Source organism: Protopterus annectens, chromosome 13.part0, assembly GCF_019279795.1.
Source record: "Protopterus annectens isolate FY-2018-M chromosome 13.part0, PAN1.0, whole genome shotgun sequence".
NCBI lineage: Eukaryota > Metazoa > Chordata > Ceratodontiformes > Protopteridae > Protopterus > Protopterus annectens.
In genome coordinates, this window is record NC_056747.1 from 4,048,906 (window position 1) to 4,069,462 (window position 20,557).

The window sequence follows — 20,557 nt, forward strand, 5'->3', positions numbered from 1 at the left end:
TACAAAATAGAATAGTTAGGAGCGTAAAATAACTGTAAAATTAAATAAAAATAAAGCGCCAGTTATCTGTTTATTGCAGTAGACATAGGCAACAACATGAGTTCATTAGTACATACCTCAGGGCAGGAGCGGGCGATAGCATAGAAAAACGCGACAGTATCCTATAGTACTGTGGCGGGAACTAGTAGGGTTTTTAAAAACTTTCCTACATCCTTTAGAAGCACCTGTCCAAACACCCAGCCCAACCTGGAGAAAAACATGGAGCCTCTTCATCAGGAGAGTAAAGGGATGATTTCCATGAGCTACAGAAGTCACCCTAAAGTATTCTCTCCCTCTTATCCATTTTGCACAGTCTCCTAAAGGGTGACCTCTGCTTTGCCTGGAAGACCTCAAACGACCCAGTCATATGTGACCTCCTTCACATTCACAAAACCTGTAACACCATGAACACATGCTCAGCAGATAAAGATAAGCATAAATGTAAACAAAATCCGATGGCAGAATAGCATCCTCTCTGAGAATCCCTCTTCTCATGAGCAGGCTTCCCCGTTTTAAGCAAAGTTTCTCCTTAACCCTCTTCAAATATAGGGTCTATATCATATGTTCGAATTTTGATAACTTCGAACATTAAAATATCGAATTTAAATGTTTGAAATTATAAAACTTAGAACATATGTAAAAAACCACCACCATAACAGGTACAAGCATGCAAAATCTGAAGGTAATGCTACTCAATGCTATAAGTCTAAACCTCAAAATGCACTCTCTCGGGGCACTCCTAAAAATGGAGAACATCGATATCTGTGCAGTAACTGAGACCTGGTTCAAGGCTGCAGAGAGCACCCCTGCAATACCAGGCTACAACTCTTACCACACTTTTCGGCCACCAAACCAGGACCGAAACACTAAAGGTGGAGGAGTGTCAATATTCACCAAGGATATTCACACCACTAGGCTAGTTGCCCAACACAATACGTCTGAAATTCTCCAGGTGCAACTAACACTAGGTAAGACTGCAATCCAAATTGTAGCTTGCTACAGATCCCCCACCATGCCCCAAGATTCTCACTACACCTTTCTAAACATACTGGAAAATATTAAGATAGAACCAAACACCCTAATACTGGGTGATTTTAACTACCCTGCCGTTAACTGGGAAAACTACTCGTGTACCAACCTTTGCCCAACGGTTCTTGGAATTCATAAATTCCAACACCCTGGATCAACTAATCCATAGTCCCACCAGGGGCTCCAATATCCTAGACTTGGTCATTACCAACATGGGAAATCGATGCTGCACACCTATGGTCACCCCCTCATTGGTCAGGTCTGACCATAAGCTAATCACCCTTGGCATCCACATCTCACCCCCACCCCCAGTAAGGAACATCTGTAAAAAAACTTCTCCAAAGCCAACTTCATGCTACTCAAGTCAGAAGTGACAAACTTCATGACACCCATGCAGACGGGAACTGTAAGTTCAAATGCTGAATCCTACACTAAGGCACTGTATGAGCACATCCACTCATGCATGAATCGTGCCATCCCAAATAGAACCAAGATGCTCTAATCCAAAAAAAAGGAAGCCGATCTGGTGGTCCCCTGCCATAAACAAACTTTACAACAAAAGGAAGAAACTGTTGCAGAAAAGAGGAAAATCCCAGGATGCAAAAAACTCCTTTACCAGCCTCGGTAAGAAACTGAGATCCCTCATAAAATCCTCCAAAGCTAGTTACGAAAATAAAATTGCCAAAGATTCCAAAAACAACCACAACGCATTCTATAACTATGTCAAGAATCTAAATGGCAATGCTCAGATCTGCTCTGAGCCAAAACAGAATGGCATTAAATATACTGATCCCAAGGATATTGCCAATATCCTGGCAGATCGATTCAGTGCCAACTCCACCCCCCTCTCATCCCCTAAATGGCCCATCTCAATACTGGAAGATTGCCATCCGGTAATAACGGCCACACAGGTAAAAAAACACACTCTCCAAAGCTAAGAATACTGCATCCATGGAACCAGATGACATCCCAGGCTGTGGCCTCACCTCAGGTTTCATGCCCACTGAGTGGCGCAGAGCTACAGTTATCCCACTCCACAAGGGGGGAATCCACCTTGGATCCCGGAAACTACCGTCCCCATCAGTCTGACGAGCCTTATCTGCAAGGCCATGGAGCGTATTATCATGGAACTTAAAAGAAAGACATTGGCGACCTTCAAACACTTGACCCCACCCAGTTTGGGTTCATGAAGGGCCGATCTTGTCTCCTGAACCTGACCGACTTCTTCGAATCAGTCTCCAGAGCCATGGACAAGGGTAAGGTGGTTCACACAGCCTATCTAGACCTTGCCAAGGCCTTTGACACCATCCCCCATTCTGGAATCATAGATAAACTTACTAAGCTGGGCATTAATCCCTACGTCACCCAATGGGTTGCTAACTGACTTACTGATGGAACCTACACTGTCAGTCCTGGGACCGCTCTTGTTTGGCATCTACTTCTCTGAAGTACAGGCCAACACTAAGGGACTCCAGCTAGCAAAGTTCGCAGATGACTTCAAACTGGGAGCCATTATTGAATCCCCAAATGATGTGGATACTCTACAAAAGGGCCTTACAGAAACAGATGCTTGGTGCCAGAGCCATGGGCTCAAGCTTAATGCCAAGAAATGTATAGTTATCCCCTTTGGGATAAAACATGTACCCATGAATTACCATATAGGTGGCAGTACATTAAACACCGAAAGTGTGATAAGAGAGTTAGGGACACAGGTGGACAGTGGTCTCACCTTCAGTAACCACATCGCCACAACAGTCAGGAAATCCTTCTATGTGACACACCTCATCACTAAGGGCTTTTCATCCAGAAAAAAGGAGGTCATTGTCCCACTGTACTCATCCCTCATTAGACCCATTATAGAATACAACACCCCGTTTGGTATGTACCTTTCAAGACATCTGCAGCAACTGTAAAGGCCACAGAAATACCTCACTAAAAGAATCACAGGCCTAAAGCAGATGCCCTACGCTGAACACCTTAAAAAACTCCAGCTATACTGTGTCGCATATCGTCTACTCAGAGGCGATCTCTGCTTAACATGCAAGGCCATGTCAGACCCAGAGCTGTTGGACATGCTGCACTTAAAGAAATCGCAGTCCCTTAGAGCCATACACTCCAGGGATCTAAACCTTGCCATCACAATAAACAAAACATGCTGGATGGATAAGTTCCTGACCCAGAGACGCCCCAGACTCTGGAATAGATTACCCATACATGTCAAGCAGAGTGCCTCTTTGGCCCTCTTCAAAAGGAACCTTGACAATTGGATGGGAGAAAGGAAATTCACCCCGGGGATCATGTCAGTCGCCCTGCTAGACAGGGGTCCAGGGAAGAAAATAGTGTGGGAAGAAATAGGCAGGGAATTGTTATGGCTAGGCTTGTATAGGCCCTGATATAGGGCTGATAGCCTAGTACCAACCTATGAGCCTATTAAAAAAAAAAAACAAAACTAACGGCTGTAGGCAGGGGGGCAAGCCCACCTGCACCCCCGCACACCCCTTGCTCTTTAAATATACCAACTCCGAGACCGCACTGCAGTGCAGTAAGGGAACTCTTCCCTTTACCACACTATAGTGCAGTTTTGCAGTTGGTATATTGCCTTACTGCACTGTAGTGTCGGAGTTGGTATATTTAACGAGCGGGAGGTGTGGGGGGGTGCAGGGTAGTACACTAGTCAGGTAAGTTCCGTTTGTTTTTTGTTTTTTTTTTTATTATATGTTCGGTGTTTGAAACTTCGAATTTTTAAATTCGATTATTTAACGTTCAAAGTTTTCAAACTTGGAACATGTAATATAGACCCCAAACATAACCTAGGTGAGTGCCTGGATAATGAATTTCACCCTGACCCCTCTCACCCAAATGGAAAGGCGGAGAAATAGTGACATTTATGGAGGCTAGGTTACATATCTGTCCAATCAACTGCTTCATAATACCCTGTAAACCTATGAATGCACCAAATGGGCAGACTTGAGAGGGCTATTGTATCCAGCTATCATGCCAAATGTAACCCTAGTCATTATCATTACAGGCAAGAGTAAAATCTCCACACCATTCCTCTCAAGTGCATCTCATGAGAAATGGTCCTCATTTTGAGTCATGAGGAATGGTCCTCATTTTGAGTCTTTAAAAAGTCCGTGCTCCTCACTGTTTTACACTGAAATGATCATTCAAACGGTCAGTTTTAAGAATTTTGTTTACTAATACCCATGGTAAATGATACTGAATCACCCTGATTCATTAAAGTAAATTTTTTAGTACAAACCACCACATTTTAATCTTCCTGTGAATTAAAGCTGTTTGCAGTTAGTAAGCATCCCACACTTGGCCCATTTGTTCCTCACTGAGAGAGGTAATGTTCCACATTTTGCCCATTTGCTCCACATTGTGAATGGTGTCCCTTAATTTGCCCATTTGTTCTACATTATGAGAGGCAGTGTTCCACATTTTGCCCATTTGCTCCACATTGTGAATGGTGTCCCTTAATTTGCCCATTTGTTCTACATTATGAGAGGCAGTGTTCCACATTTTGCCCATTTGCTCCACATTGTGAATGGTGTCCCTTAATTTGCCCATTTGTTCTACATTATGAGAGGCAGTGTTTCACATTTTGCCTGTTTGCTGCACATTGCGAAGGTTTGGGAGCCATGTTCTGTACCAGTATTTTGGCACTGTCTGGGAAGATCTGATGTTATGCAGAAGGTTTTTCCTTTGCATGAATGTAAATGTGTGTACATTTAAAAAAAGGTAAGCTAGTTAACTGCTATTTAATTACTGAGTGGAATTTACAACAAGACATGCTTCCCAATGATGTTTATGCTCATCATGGAAAAACTGTCTGGTCTGTGAAGAAAGATGTGCAAACATTTTTTTTCTTCTTTGTAGGACTCTGAGTTGGATTTCTGGCTATCTAACACTCCAGTACCCACTGAAGTGGAGGTCAGTAAGAAGCAAATTTATTATCTTTCATGCTTGAACAGAAGCTTGTAGAGCTGACTGATTTTGATGTTGGAATTTAAAAAAATAACTTCCTTGTACTCGCACTTAAGTCACCACAGTAGTTTACAATCCATATTGCACTCTTTTGTCTCTAAATCTTACATTTAAAGTATTGAACATTTTTAACTTAAATGTATTGATACAGTGCATTACCTTAGATGCTCCTTTATAACTTTCTAAGAAATGTCACGTCTGGATTTACAGACTGCATTCATACATGTCTTTGCTTTATATTTCTAGGGTTCATTTTCCTGCAAGTATATGTTGGTTGAGAATTTTAGCTGTATCTGAAGCAGTGAGGGAAGCTTCAAGTAAAATGTTTCACTTGCATTTTTAAAGTTTTTTTTCATGCAGTCTGCAGGTCTGCGTTTGTCTTTTTTAACACTTAGAAAATAGGGATTATCGGCTGAATATTTTTCCCGTTTGACAAAAGAAAATGTAATAAAACCAGAACTCAATTTGCCGTAGCTGTACATGTAAGTCTTTTTAAGTAATTTACTGCTGATCATTTTCAGGAAGTTTTTTTCTTTGCAAACCGCTGATTTGATATTTAAGATTCTTTGACAGGACTAACATTAGAATATTTTTTCTTCCTCTTTTTAACTGTTTTGCTTGAAGCTTCTAGGTATACAGCTCAGTTCAGGAGAGAACCCAACCACTGGAAACTCCAAGTCACTTAAGAGTTGGAACCTAATCTCTGTACTTTTTACCTAAAATATTCAGTCTCTGTGGAATTCTTGCCTTGGACTTTAGTAGAAAAAAATTAATAGGGCTGGAGTGTACTCTTCCTTTTCTTAGTCTAGCATTCTCTGATACTCAACTTGTTTGTTGGAAGTGTGTGTCGGTAAGTAATGAGCTTGACATTCAGATCTGTAACATTTCAGTTAGAACTAAAATTTGAGTCTTTTGCCACCCCCTGCTGACCATTGACTACCCTTGTTCACCACTCATTTGGTCCATTCATTTACCTTTGTCTGCTGTGGTTGACTGGAGAGAGAGTCACACTATGGGCTTAAGGAATATGTCCTTACCTCCATGCCAATTCCAGGCTCACTTTCAGAAATCTGTCCTGTGAGGCAAATGTTCTCACATTTGTAGCAATGTACCCATCTTAAACCCCACCCTCAAGGGGCTTGCAGTGGGAAATGCACAGTTAAGCCCACCTCTGGGGTTCAGTCTGTTGCCTCCTCTGGCATACATGTCACTGTGTTCTTCAGTATGTTGGCAACAGAGGCACCACACTTCTCCTCAGCATGTGTATCTCCCCCCCTCCCCCAGAGAGAGGTGAGGGGGCACATGCCCCCTTCATTCCTCTCTCAGCCAGCATTTGCTCCTCCATTGCCTGGACCCCTAACAGAGCCACGGTCACCTGAGTCTTTCCCACCGTGGAGCTGACTACTGAAATTAAACGAGTTGTTCAGTTATGTCAGATGTAAAATATATTTCTCTGCTTGAAATTTACCAGACATTTTGACAAAGTGTAGCTAATGAGGACAGTTCCATGGCATCCTCTTTTTAATTCATGTGTAGGAAGGCGTACATTTCCTTGGGGCTAGGACTGGGCACCAGCATTTTCTTTACATGAACTCTTCCACCGTACCCGTGTCTCAGCATGGCCCCTTTAAGTTACATGAACTCTTCCACAGTACCTGTGTCTCAGCATGGCCCCTTTAAGTTACATGAACTCTTCCACAGTACCTATGTCTCAGCATGGCCCCTTTAAGTTACATGAACTCTTCCACAGTACCTGTGTCTCAGCATGGCCCTTTTAAGTTACATGAACTCTTCCACAGTACCTATGTCTCAGCATGGCCCCTTTAAGTTACATGAACTCTTCCACAGTACCTGTGTCTCAGCATGGCCCCTTTAAGTTACATGAACTCTTCCACAGTACCTATGTCTCAGCATGGCCCCTTTAAGTTACATGAACTCTTCCACAGTACCTATGTCTCAGCATGGCCCCTTTAAGTTACATGAACTCTTCCACAGTACCTGTGTCTCAGCATGGCCCTTTTAAGTTACATGAACTCTTCCACAGTACCTATGTCTCAGCATGGCCCCTTTAAGTTACATGAACTCTTCCACCGTACCCGTGTCTCAGCATGGCCCCTTTAAGTTACATGAACTCTTCCACAGTACCCGTGTCTCAGCATGGCCCCTTTAAGTTACATGAACTCTTCCACCGTACCCGTGTCTCAGCATGGCCCCTTTAAGTTACATGAACTCTTCCACAGTACCTATGTCTCAGCATGGCCCCTTTAAGTTACATGAACTCTTCCACAGTACCTATGTCTCAGCATGGCCCCTTTAAGTTACATGAACTCTTCCACAGTACCTGTGTCTCAGCATGGCCCCTTTAAGTTACATGAGCTCTTCCACAGTACCTCTGTCTCAGCATGGCCCCTTTGTTACATGAACTCTTCCACAGTACCTATGTCTCAGCATGGCCCCTTTAAGTTACATGAACTCTTCCACAGTACCTGTGTCTCAGCATGGCCCCTTTAAGTTACATGAACTCTTCCACAGTACCTATGTCTCAGCATGGCCCCTTTAAGTTACATGAACTCTTCCACAGTACCTATGTCTCAGCATGGCCCCTTTAAGTTACATGAACTCTTCCACCGTACCCGTGTCTCAGCATGGCCCCTTTAAGTTACATGAACTCTTCCACCGCACCGTGTCTCAGCATGGCCCCTTTAAGTTACATGAACTCTTCCACAGTACCTATGTCTCAGCATGGCCCCTTTAAGTTACATGAACTCTTCCACAGTACCTATGTCTCAGCATGGCCCCTTTAAGTTACATGAACTCTTCCACAGTACCTATGTCTCAGCATGGCCCCTTTAAGTTACATGAACTCTTCCACAGTACCTGTGTCTCAGCATGGCCCTTTAAGTTACATGAACTCTTCCACAGTACCTATGTCTCAGCATGGCCCCTTTAAGTTACATGAACTCTTCCACAGTACCTGTGTCTCAGCATGGCCCCTTTAAGTTACATGAACTCTTCCACAGTACCTATGTCTCAGCATGGCCCCTTTAAGTTACATGAACTCTTCCACAGTACCTATGTCTCAGCATGGCCCCTTTAAGTTACATGAACTCTTCCACAGTACCTGTGTCTCAGCATGGCCCTTTTAAGTTACATGAACTCTTCCACAGTACCTATGTCTCAGCATGGCCCCTTTAAGTTACATGAACTCTTCCACCGTACCCGTGTCTCAGCATGGCCCCTTTAAGTTACATGAACTCTTCCACAGTACCCGTGTCTCAGCATGGCCCCTTTAAGTTACATGAACTCTTCCACCTGCACTGTCTCAGCATGGCCCCTTTAAGTTACATGAACTCTTCCACAGTACCTATGTCTCAGCATGGCCCCTTTAAGTTACATGAACTCTTCCACAGTACCTATGTCTCAGCATGGCCCCTTTAAGTTACATGAACTCTTCCACAGTACCTGTGTCTCAGCATGGCCCCTTTAAGTTACATGAGCTCTTCCACAGTACCTGTGTCTCAGCATGGCCCCTTTAAGTTACATGAGCTCTTCCACAGTACCTGTGTCTCAGCATGGCCCCTTTGTTACATGAACTCTTCCACAGTACCTATGTCTCAGCATGGCCCCTTTAAGTTACATGAACTCTTCCACAGTACCTGTGTCTCAGCATGGCCCCTTTAAGTTACATGAACTCTTCCACAGTACCTATGTCTCAGCATGGCCCCTTTAAGTTACATGAACTCTTCCACAGTACCTATGTCTCAGCATGGCCCCTTTAAGTTACATGAACTCTTCCACAGTACCCGTGTCTCAGCATGGCCCCTTTAAGTTACATGAACTCTTCCACCGTACCCGTGTCTCAGCATGGCCCCTTTAAGTTACATGAACTCTTCCACAGTACCTATGTCTCAGCATGGCCCCTTTAAGTTACATGAACTCTTCCACAGTACCTATGTCTCAGCATGGCCCCTTTAAGTTACATGAACTCTTCCACAGTACCTGTGTCTCAGCATGGCCCCTTTAAGTTACATGAACTCTTCCACAGTACCTGTGTCTCAGCATGGCCCCTTTAAATTACATGAACTCTTCCACAGTACCTGTGTCTCAGCATGGCCCCTTTAAGTTACATGAACTCTTCCACAGTACCTGTGTCTCAGCATGGCCCCTTTAAGTTACATGAACTCTTCCACAGTACCTATGTCTCAGCATGGCCCCTTTAAGTTACATGAACTCTTCCACAGTACCTATGTCTCAGCATGGCCCCTTTAAGTTACATGAACTCTTCCACAGTACCCGTGTCTCAGCATGGCCCCTTTAAGTTACATGAACTCTTCCACAGTACCCGTGTCTCAGCATGGCCCCTTTAAGTTACATGAACTCTTCCACAGTACCTGTGTCTCAGCATGGCCCCTTTAAGTTACATGAACTCTTCCACAGTACCTGTGTCTCAGCATGGCCCCTTTAAGTTACATGAACTCTTCCACAGTACCTGTGTCTCAGCATGGCCCCTTTAAGTTACATGAACTCTTCCACAGTACCTATGTCTCAGCATGGCCCCTTTAAGTTACATGAACTCTTCCACAGTACCTGTGTCTCAGCATGGCCCCTTTAAGTTACATGAACTCTTCCACAGTACCTATGTCTCAGCATGGCCCCTTTAAGTTACATGAACTCTTCCACAGTACCTATGTCTCAGCATGGCCCCTTTAAGTTACATGAACTCTTCCACAGTACCTGTGTCTCAGCATGGCCCTTTTAAGTTACATGAACTCTTCCACAGTACCTATGTCTCAGCATGGCCCCTTTAAGTTACATGAACTCTTCCACAGTACCTATGTCTCAGCATGGCCCTTTAAGTTACATGAACTCTTCCACAGTACCTATGTCTCAGCATGGCCCCTTTAAGTTACATGAACTCTTCCACAGTACCTATGTCTCAGCATGGCCCCTTTAAGTTACATGAACTCTTCCACAGTACCTGTGTCTCAGCATGGCCCTTTAAGTTACATGAACTCTTCCACAGTACCTATGTCTCAGCATGGCCCCTTTAAGTTACATGAACTCTTCCACCGTACCATTGTCTCAGCATGGCCCCTTTAAGTTACATGAACTCTTCCACAGTACCGTGTCTCAGCATGGCCCCTTTAAGTTACATGAACTCTTCCACCGTACCCGTGTCTCAGCATGGCCCCTTTAAGTTACATGAACTCTTCCACAGTACCTATGTCTCAGCATGGCCCCTTTAAGTTACATGAACTCTTCCACAGTACCTATGTCTCAGCATGGCCCCTTTAAGTTACATGAACTCTTCCACAGTACCTGTGTCTCAGCATGGCCCCTTTAAGTTACATGAGCTCTTCCACAGTACCTCTGTCTCAGCATGGCCCCTTTGTTACATGAACTCTTCCACAGTACCTATGTCTCAGCATGGCCCCTTTAAGTTACATGAACTCTTCCACAGTACCTGTGTCTCAGCATGGCCCCTTTAAGTTACATGAACTCTTCCACAGTACCTATGTCTCAGCATGGCCCCTTTAAGTTACATGAACTCTTCCACAGTACCTATGTCTCAGCATGGCCCCTTTAAGTTACATGAACTCTTCCACAGTACCCGTGTCTCAGCATGGCCCCTTTAAGTTACATGAACTCTTCCACTGCACCTGTCTCAGCATGGCCCCTTTAAGTTACATGAACTCTTCCACAGTACCTATGTCTCAGCATGGCCCCTTTAAGTTACATGAACTCTTCCACAGTACCTATGTCTCAGCATGGCCCCTTTAAGTTACATGAACTCTTCCACAGTACCTATGTCTCAGCATGGCCCCTTTAAGTTACATGAACTCTTCCACAGTACCTGTGTCTCAGCATGGCCCTTTTAAGTTACATGAACTCTTCCACAGTACCTATGTCTCAGCATGGCCCCTTTAAGTTACATGAACTCTTCCACAGTACCTGTGTCTCAGCATGGCCCCTTTAAGTTACATGAACTCTTCCACAGTACCTATGTCTCAGCATGGCCCCTTTAAGTTACATGAACTCTTCCACAGTACCTATGTCTCAGCATGGCCCCTTTAAGTTACATGAACTCTTCCACAGTACCTGTGTCTCAGCATCGCCCTTTAAGTTACATGAACTCTTCCACAGTACCTATGTCTCAGCATGGCCCCTTTAAGTTACATGAACTCTTCCACCGTACCCGTGTCTCAGCATGGCCCCTTTAAGTTACATGAACTCTTCCACAGTACCCGTGTCTCAGCATGGCCCCTTTAAGTTACATGAACTCTTCCACTGTCTCAGCATGGCCCCTTTAAGTTACATGAACTCTTCCACAGTACCTATGTCTCAGCATGGCCCCTTTAAGTTACATGAACTCTTCCACAGTACCTATGTCTCAGCATGGCCCCTTTAAGTTACATGAACTCTTCCACAGTACCTGTGTCTCAGCATGGCCCCTTTAAGTTACATGAGCTCTTCCACAGTACCTGTGTCTCAGCATGGCCCCTTTAAGTTACATGAGCTCTTCCACAGTACCTGTGTCTCAGCATGGCCCCTTTGTTACATGAACTCTTCCACAGTACCTATGTCTCAGCATGGCCCCTTTAAGTTACATGAACTCTTCCACAGTACCTGTGTCTCAGCATGGCCCCTTTAAGTTACATGAACTCTTCCACAGTACCTATGTCTCAGCATGGCCCCTTTAAGTTACATGAACTCTTCCACAGTACCTATGTCTCAGCATGGCCCCTTTAAGTTACATGAACTCTTCCACAGTACCTGTGTCTCAGCATGGCCCCTTTAAGTTACATGAACTCTTCCACAGTACCTATGTCTCAGCATGGCCCCTTTAAGTTACATGAACTCTTCCACAGTACCTATGTCTCAGCATGGCCCCTTTAAGTTACATGAACTCTTCCACAGTACCTATGTCTCAGCATGGCCCCTTTAAGTTACATGAACTCTTCCACAGTACCTGTGTCTCAGCATGGCCCCTTTAAGTTACATGAACTCTTCCACAGTACCTGTGTCTCAGCATGGCCCCTTTAAATTACATGAACTCTTCCACAGTACCTATGTCTCAGCATGGCCCCTTTAAGTTACATGAACTCTTCCACAGTACCTGTGTCTCAGCATGGCCCCTTTAAGTTACATGAACTCTTCCACAGTACCTATGTCTCAGCATGGCCCCTTTAAGTTACATGAACTCTTCCACAGTACCTATGTCTCAGCATGGCCCCTTTAAGTTACATGAACTCTTCCACAGTACCTATGTCTCAGCATGGCCCCTTTAAGTTACATGAACTCTTCCACAGTACCCGTGTCTCAGCATGGCCCCTTTAAGTTACATGAACTCTTCCACAGTACCTGTGTCTCAGCATGGCCCCTTTAAGTTACATGAACTCTTCCACAGTACCTGTGTCTCAGCATGGCCCCATTTAAGTTACATGAACTCTTCCACAGTACCTGTGTCTCAGCATGGCCCCTTTAAGTTACATGAACTCTTCCACAGTACCTATGTCTCAGCATGGCCCCTTTAAGTTACATGAACTCTTCCACAGTACCTGTGTCTCAGCATGGCCCCTTTAAGTTACATGAACTCTTCCACAGTACCTATGTCTCAGCATGGCCCCTTTAAGTTACATGAACTCTTCCACAGTACCTATGTCTCAGCATGGCCCCTTTAAGTTACATGAACTCTTCCACAGTACCTATGTCTCAGCATGGCCCCTTTAAGTTGCAGGAGGGAAGACCTGTTGGCATAATTCTGAAAAGACAGTCCTTTGTGTGTAGCTTCAGACCTATACTGGACCAGCACCGAAAGGAAATGTAGGGTCAGCATCCATCACACCCTGGTTGAAAGCAGGCTAGTCTCCAAGATGACCTCCCTGTCCAGTGCATGTTGTGTCCTCACCTTTGACTACCAGGAGCTTGAATTTACACCCAGCTTCCACTCTGCCATTTTGGGGTGTAAGAACAACCTGTCCACCAGATAAACATCTAGATCTTGCTTGCTATCATCCTGCTGCTGGGAAGCAGTTTCTGGAATTCCCCAGCCCGAGCTTAGGTTTGCACTCTAGAGTGAGATCTCTCACCAGGCTTCCCCCTGTCTTGTTAGAGTTTGTTTATGCATGTTGATGTATCAGCTCCATTGTTTTCCTTGCCAGAGGTTTGTGATTCAGGTCATTGACTTCAGACAGTTAAATGACAGCTGGTGGGGTCTGGCTTTTTGAGTGCAGGAGCACAACTTTAGGCATGTCAGATCTTTGTAGATGATGTCACTGACATCGGACTGTTTGATAACTGCTGGGGTCTGGCTTTGTGACTGTGGGAGCACACCTTTGGGGAAAAATGACCTGTTAGCTCTCACCCAGTACAAGTCTTTCCTTTCCCTTTATCTTTGGTTGTTGAGTGCCTGATCATCTTTGGCTAATGTATCCATGCAAGAGTGCCTGATCGCATGGCACCCAGAAATAGCTTTCACATGCCCAACCCCATGGATATCAACAGTACATGAGGATTACTGAACTAGCCCCAGTGTGGAGAGAGGTTCATGTTGCTCTGTGTCCTGGGAAGGGACTCTGATGTCCTAGACTTATCTCTCAGATGAGTAAGGACACTTCAACATCTCCCTCCTTCAGCTCATTACTGCAAGAAGTCCATCATAGACTGGTATGTGACCCCCATTCCATCTCAGAAACACCTGACTAAATGCATGGTGAAGAAGAAGTAGGAGTCTTGTGACATCGACTATGGGAACCCAGTATAAAGGATGGCCCAAAATTCAGGTAGAAGTGTCCGCATGCTCAGTCGTCTGCTCCAGGGAAATTCTGATGCCCTTTACTTACCCTCATTTTAGTGAAAAGGGATTCTTACCAGGCATGCTAGAGTGGATGTGAAGTGGGAATCTGACCAGACATCCTGGAGTGGCTCCTGAGAAACATTTTGGTCTACCATAGGCTTGTGAGGCCACAGCATCCTGGATCCACAGTATCCCGGCTCCTTAGAGTCAGCCTAAAGCTTTAAACTTTGTGGGCAAGAAGATATTTTCTTCTGCTTTGTTGGTGCTTAGATAGTCCATCTGCCTGTTTCTTCACTCCAGATTCCATTCCTTCCTGGTTGGATCATGTTCTGTGAGCTTTAAGAGGAGATAGTTAAGACCTTGTCAATGGCTTATGCAGATTACCAAGATGCTCACTGCAGCATTGATTGTGCTGATGCTCTGGTTAGGTTAGTAGACTAAGGAATCTGTTTAAACACAGATTAGCGCATTTTAGACTTTAATCTCAATAAAAAGCTTGGCCAAACTATCCCAACACCCTTAGAGGGGGATTATTTAGTCAGCCCTCCCAAGATCTGATCAGGGACTTCCAGTACAAGAGGGAGGCTATCAGAGTAGTGTACAGCCTTGCCAAACTCCTGTCTTCTTCCAGATCAAGCCCGCCCGTAAGTAACAAGCAGACCCGCTTGCAGAAAGAGGGACTTTAAGTGTCAGTCTTCCATTGTATATGATCCCAAATTAGGTGCCACTTCCTTGTGTGTTCTCAGTGATTGTCTGGCAGGCATGGGTCCTGCATGTTTTTGTATTAAACCACCAAAAACGAAAAAACTAATGTAAAACTAAGAGAAACGGCTCAGGAACGATGACAGCGTTCCACGGGCAGAAGTTTAATAAAAATCTGTTACTTTAAAAACAATGCTGTCGTAAATTAAGTCCAAACTGAACTAAAAACCAAAACTCTGCAAGTACAAATGTTAAGCTCTTTTCGTCTGTTTGTGCAAACAGACTTCTTCAGACAAATGTACTACATAGGTCAAAGAAAATTTAAACACAAGGTAAGTAGTCACATGACAAGTGTAACTCGAAATTAACTCTTTAGAGTCAGAACAATACTGACTGCCTTCACCTTTTTAAAAAACAACAATATGCAAAAATCAAAAGTAAATAAAGAGTAAATAAAGAAACCTAACGGCCAGTAAATATTAAACACAGTCATAAAGTGTGTTCCATATATTGTGTTGTAGTTATACTCCACTTCACAAGAATAAAAGATGTATATATTTATGTTGGTTACTCCAAAACGGAGTGCTATAACAACATGCGTTGATGTGTCAAATGACATACAAATGTTGATGTTAAGTATGTCCTCCGTATTTATATGTAAAAAGTGACACTAAGGCTACACATATCCCAGGTTTGTAATAGTCTAAATTTACAAATATTAAAACAACCACCTTAAAGTCCTAACATGCAAACTGATAGACACCTGTCTTCTAAAAGGTGAAAAACAACCTGATGTGTGTTTGATACCCAGTGTATTAAAATGTGAATGCTGAAAATTTGTTTTAGTATTTGTGATTCTGGTTCAACATGTGTCAAACCCTGCCCTCACAGGACAGGCATTTTTAAATTTATAATTTTCATTTTGGATGCAGCTGTTGCATCCATTGGTTTATCATCAAACATTTGGAAAACATTTAGCATTATATTGTCCTTTACATTGGTTCAAGAGACCAAGTTGCATAATAGGTTTAAAGCACTTTGTGGTTTTCACTTAGTGTTCATTACTGTATGGAGCGCTCTACCCCCGGACTTATGTTTCAATACATCGCTGATGTGAAGGGTCGTAGTGCGGTAGCGCTACAGGAATGGGCACATTTTTTTGTAAATTTCGACTATTACAAACCTGGGATATAAGTGTAGCCTTTTTGTCACTTTTTACATATAAATACTGAGGACATACTTAACATCAACACGTGCATGTCATTTGACACATCAATGCACATTGTTATAGCACTCCATTTTGGAGTAACCAACATCAATATATACATCTTTTATTCTTGTGAAGTGGAGTATAACTACAACACAATATATGGAACACACTTTATGACTGTGTTTAATATTTACTGGCCGTTGGGTTTCTTTATTTACTCTTTATTTACTTTTGATTTTTGCATATAGCTGTTTTTTAAAAAGGTGAAGGCAGTCAGTATTGTTCTGACTCTAAAGAGTTAATTTCGAGTTACACTTGTCATGTGACTACTTTACCTTGTATTTAAATTTTCTTTGACCTATGTAGTGCATTTGTCTGAAGAAGTCTGTTTACACAAACAGATGAAAAGCGCTTAACATTTGTACTTGAAGAGTTTTGGTTTTTGGTTCATTTTGGACTTAATTTACGACAGCATTGTTTTTAAAGAAACAGATTTTATTAAACTTCTGCCCGTGGACGCTGTCATCATTCCTGAGCCGTTTTTCTTCGTTTTACATGTTTTTGTATTACTTAGAGTCAGCCTTCCATTGTATATGATCCCAAATTAGGTGCCACTTCCTTGTGTGTTCTCAGTGATTGTTGGGAGGCATGGGTCCTACATGTTTGTGTTCTCAGTGATTGTTGGGAGGCATGGGGGTCCTACATGTTTGTGTTCTCAGTGATTGTCAGGAGGCATGGGTCCTACATGTTTGTGTTCTCAGTGATTGTTGGGAGGCATGGGTCCTACATGTTTGTGTTCTCAGTGATTGTCGGGAGGCATGGGTCCTACATGTTTGTGTTCTCAGTGATTGTCGGGAGGCATGGGTCCTACATGTTTGTGTTCTCAGTGATTGTCGGGAGGCATGGGTCCTACATGTTTGTGTTCTCAGTGATTGTCGGGAGGCATGGGTCCTACATGTTTGTGTTCTCAGTGATTGTCGGGAGGCATGGGTCCTACATGTTTGTGTTCTCAGTGATTGTCGGGAGGCATGGGTCCTACATGTTTGTGTTCTCAGTGATTGTCGGGAGGCATGGGTCCTATATGTTTGTGTTCTCAGTGATTGTTGGGAGGCATGGGTCCTACATGTCTGTGTTCTCAGTGATTGTCGGGAGGCATGGGTCCTACATGTCTGTGTTCTCAGTGATTGTCGGGAGTCATGGGTCCTACATGTCTGTGTTCTCAGTGATTGTCGGGAGGCATGGGTCCTACATGTTTGTGTTCTCAGTGATTGTCGGGAGGCATGGGTCCTACATGTTTGTGTTCTCAGTGATTGCCGGGAGGCATGGGTCCTGCACGTTTTTGTATTACTTAGAGAGCTAGTTTGAAGGACTGTTTCATTTTCTTTGTGATTATCGATGGCTGTTGGTGCCTATTGAATGTCTGTGAAAGATAATTTTGATCCCTAAATCAACAAGAATCTGTTGGAAAATGGTGAAGAATATGTTGTAATAGTGAGAGTGCAGTGTCTCGATGTTCATCGTGCATACAGCTGCAGTCATAACAGACGGGTTCTCCTGCTGTCAGGTGGGTCCTCGGTCGGCCAAATTCCAAAGTCTAGGTCCGGCGTCGGTTGTCGTCGCTTCTTCCCTGACGTCAGTGCGACAGGGGTATAAAAGAACCAGCCAACGCCATTTTCTTCAGTCTTTCTTGCCGCGCGGTGCCCGAAGCAGAAGCAGTTCGCAAGTGCCGGTCGGCCAGCTCCTGAGGTTACGAAAAATTTGGAACCGAAGTCTTCTTAAAAGCTAAGTACCCCGTTGGGGAAACTTTTTCTTGCCTCAGACCGATGTCAGACAAAGTTAATAATTGTATTTCTTGTGGAAAGCAAATGCCGCATAAGGATTTCCATTCCCTCTGTATACCTTGTTTAGGCCCAGACCACGACGTCTTGGTCTGTCGCTTTTGTGCTACATTCAACAAATGCACTATTAAGCGTCGGGCGGAGTTCGCCCAGCATTATTTTGGGAAAGCATTTAACTGTACTATGTCGTCGGATACTCCGACTCCAGTTTTGTCTAAAAAACGCAAAGACAAGGACCGACACTCGAGGTCCGCGGCCTCTACCGACACCACGCCAAAGCCGACTACACGTGGTACAGTTCTCAGCGAGGCGCCTACGCAGCCCCTGATTACCGACGACACATCTTTGGCGGTGTCTCCTGTACCCAAGGTCGCAGGCTCCTCGGCCCACACCCTGACTACAGATACCGAAGCCACGCTTGGCATTGAAACACAGAATGTGGACAGGTCCACCTCCACTCAAGGTGTCTTCAGACCTTCCTCTTCTTTCTCCATCAAGGCTTTCACCAAGTCTAAAGCTACCATGCACCCTTAGAAACCATCTCACAGGGGCCCAAGGGAGTTAAGGCCTCCATTGCCAAAAACCCATTGCCTTCCGAGAGAGATTCCAGATCCTTAGAAAGGTGGGGAAAAAAGGTATATACCTCGGCTACCTTATCCATGAGGGCCTTAAACTGTCAGTTTCATATGCTAAAATACCAATAGTTTCTGTTATCTCAATTGAAAAGTAAAATGTCACAACCCAAGCAACCAGACATGAAGGAGCTGCAGGATTTGATGCATAGTGCAGAACAAGTGGGTAAAACATACCTTACAATGTAGTTTTGATGCTCTAGAGGCCTCATGTAGAGCTGCTGTTACAGGCTCAGTCATACGTAGGCATGCCTGGCTCAAGGAACAAGCCTTGCCTGATCATGTCAAAGCTAAATTGCTAGATGCCCCTCTTCAAAAAGATGTACTATTTGGGGCAAATGCTGAGGAAGTATTACGGAAAATGGAGGAAAAGTTTAAATCAATGCAAACTGTGAAAGAATTTCTGCAGGTCCAACCCCCACGTTTTAGTAGAAATTGGCCTTCCAAAAACTGGTCCTTTCCTGCCACAGACAGACCCCAAAGAGGCAGATACAGGTGCCCGAGGGGCAGAGGACAAACACAAGGCTCGTACAGAGGCAGACAATGGCAAGCTCCTACACAAAGAGGTGGTGAGGACAACTCGCAATCTTTCAGAAAGCAAAACCAATGACTTTCCCCTTTGCATGCCAACCAGGTCTCAAATGGCAGCCCCCTTAGGAGGAAAGCTGGCACTATTCTCAAAAAATTGGCATATTGTCAGAAAGGACAAATGGATCCTGAGCATTATAAACAGAGGCTACAAATTCCATTTTCATACTCTTCCATAAATGAAAGGCATGCCAACCTGCCACACAATCAAAGGGCAGAGGCACAAAAGCAAATTTCAGGTCTTATAAACATGAAAGCTATTCAAGAGGTACCTACACACGAACAAGGTCAAGGTTTTTATTCCAGGCTATTTCTGGTGCCAAGGAAGGGAAAAGATCGGAGACCGATTTTGGATCTTTCCATCCTAAACACATTCCTACTCGTACCAAAATTCAAGATGCTCACTCTACAGCAACTTCTTCCCATGCTGGGCAAGGAGTCTTGGCTGGTAACATTGGACCTCAAGGAGGCATACCTGCATGTCCCAATCAGACAAAATTGCAGAAGATACCTCAGATTTCTTGCAGGTTCAACCCATTATCAATTATCTGCATTGCCCTTTGGTTTATCTACTGCGCCCAGAGTATTCACGAAATGCCTGGCATCAGTAATTGCCTACTGCAGACTTCAAGGGATACAAATATACCCTTATTTGGACGACTGCCTGATCCAAGCAGACAGCAAGAACGACTGAATGAATGAATGAATGACATGATTTTTACATCATTTCCTGTTTTTGTAAATAAAACCAGGATGTAGGGAGGCATCCTGGTTTTCTGAAGAAGTCCACGATATAATAAAGTGGAAGAAAGCTTATCTATTATTTGCCATTGTGGTCTTTTCAACTTTCGCTACAGTCGTGTTTTAGTTTGTCTAGTTCAGTTCAGGTTGCCGATTCTACACTCGTTTGTTTTTGTTCAAGACTGAGTGAAGACGTTGGGATGACTGCAGAGGTCTCCTCCCAGGATCCGCTATTAAACGTTTCCATCCATACGACGCCGGGCGGTAAAGGAGCGGTTGGGGCTGAAGAGCTCGACCAATGCAAGGGGCCCGAGGATCTGATTAAAACTATCACGGAGATAGTTGTCAAGTGCTTAAACCGGAACACAGTAACGGTCACTAATAAAACAGCCGGTGGTGCTGCAAATATCAAAGAAAGTGTTTTTTCCGATGGGGCAGACAATGCCGATAATTTTGGAAATGTTACTATTGCTTCACACATTGTCGGGGACAGAAATAATACAACAGATAGATCGGAATATGCTGGAAATTTATGGGGTTTCGTCACGAAAACACAGGCGAATCCTTTCTCTGACATTCGGATGTTGAACAAAGTGCCATTAGTAAGTAACACCAATTCTTTTCAAGATTGTAAAAAAATGATTTTTGATCTTGAACGTTTGGTAGCTAGGCATGCAACTTTAAATTTGGAAATCCAATATTTGACCGAATGTATTGCTCGAAATATAGTGCCTAAAGGCCTTAGGACAGCTAAGTATCCAAATTGTGTCAGTCCAGGGGATGATTTATGCTCCAAGTTGACTAAATTATACAATGACACCGGCATCAGTATGATGCGGATTTTGTTGGAGCATTATGAAGGAGAAGTTATAAGTGTACTGGAGAAAATGAAATCCCTTGACAATGACATCAAACATTGTAGTTGTTTCAAGGATTGTGTTTCTCTTTATAATAGCATCGAAGCCAAAACCAACAGGCTCAGAGCAACTAT

General features: G+C 43.8%; 1 protein-coding gene across 1 annotated transcript in view; it reads left to right on the forward strand.

Moving 5' to 3' along the window:
• AP3D1 (adaptor related protein complex 3 subunit delta 1) overlaps window positions 1–20,557 on the forward strand; it is a 3,080,434-nt gene that overhangs the window by 2,257,346 nt on the left and 802,531 nt on the right. The window contains exon 27 of the mRNA XM_044055492.1: window positions 4,951–5,004. Within this exon, the coding sequence (XP_043911427.1) occupies window positions 4,951–5,004 (54 nt within the window). The remainder of the gene's footprint in view (window positions 1–4,950; window positions 5,005–20,557) is intronic.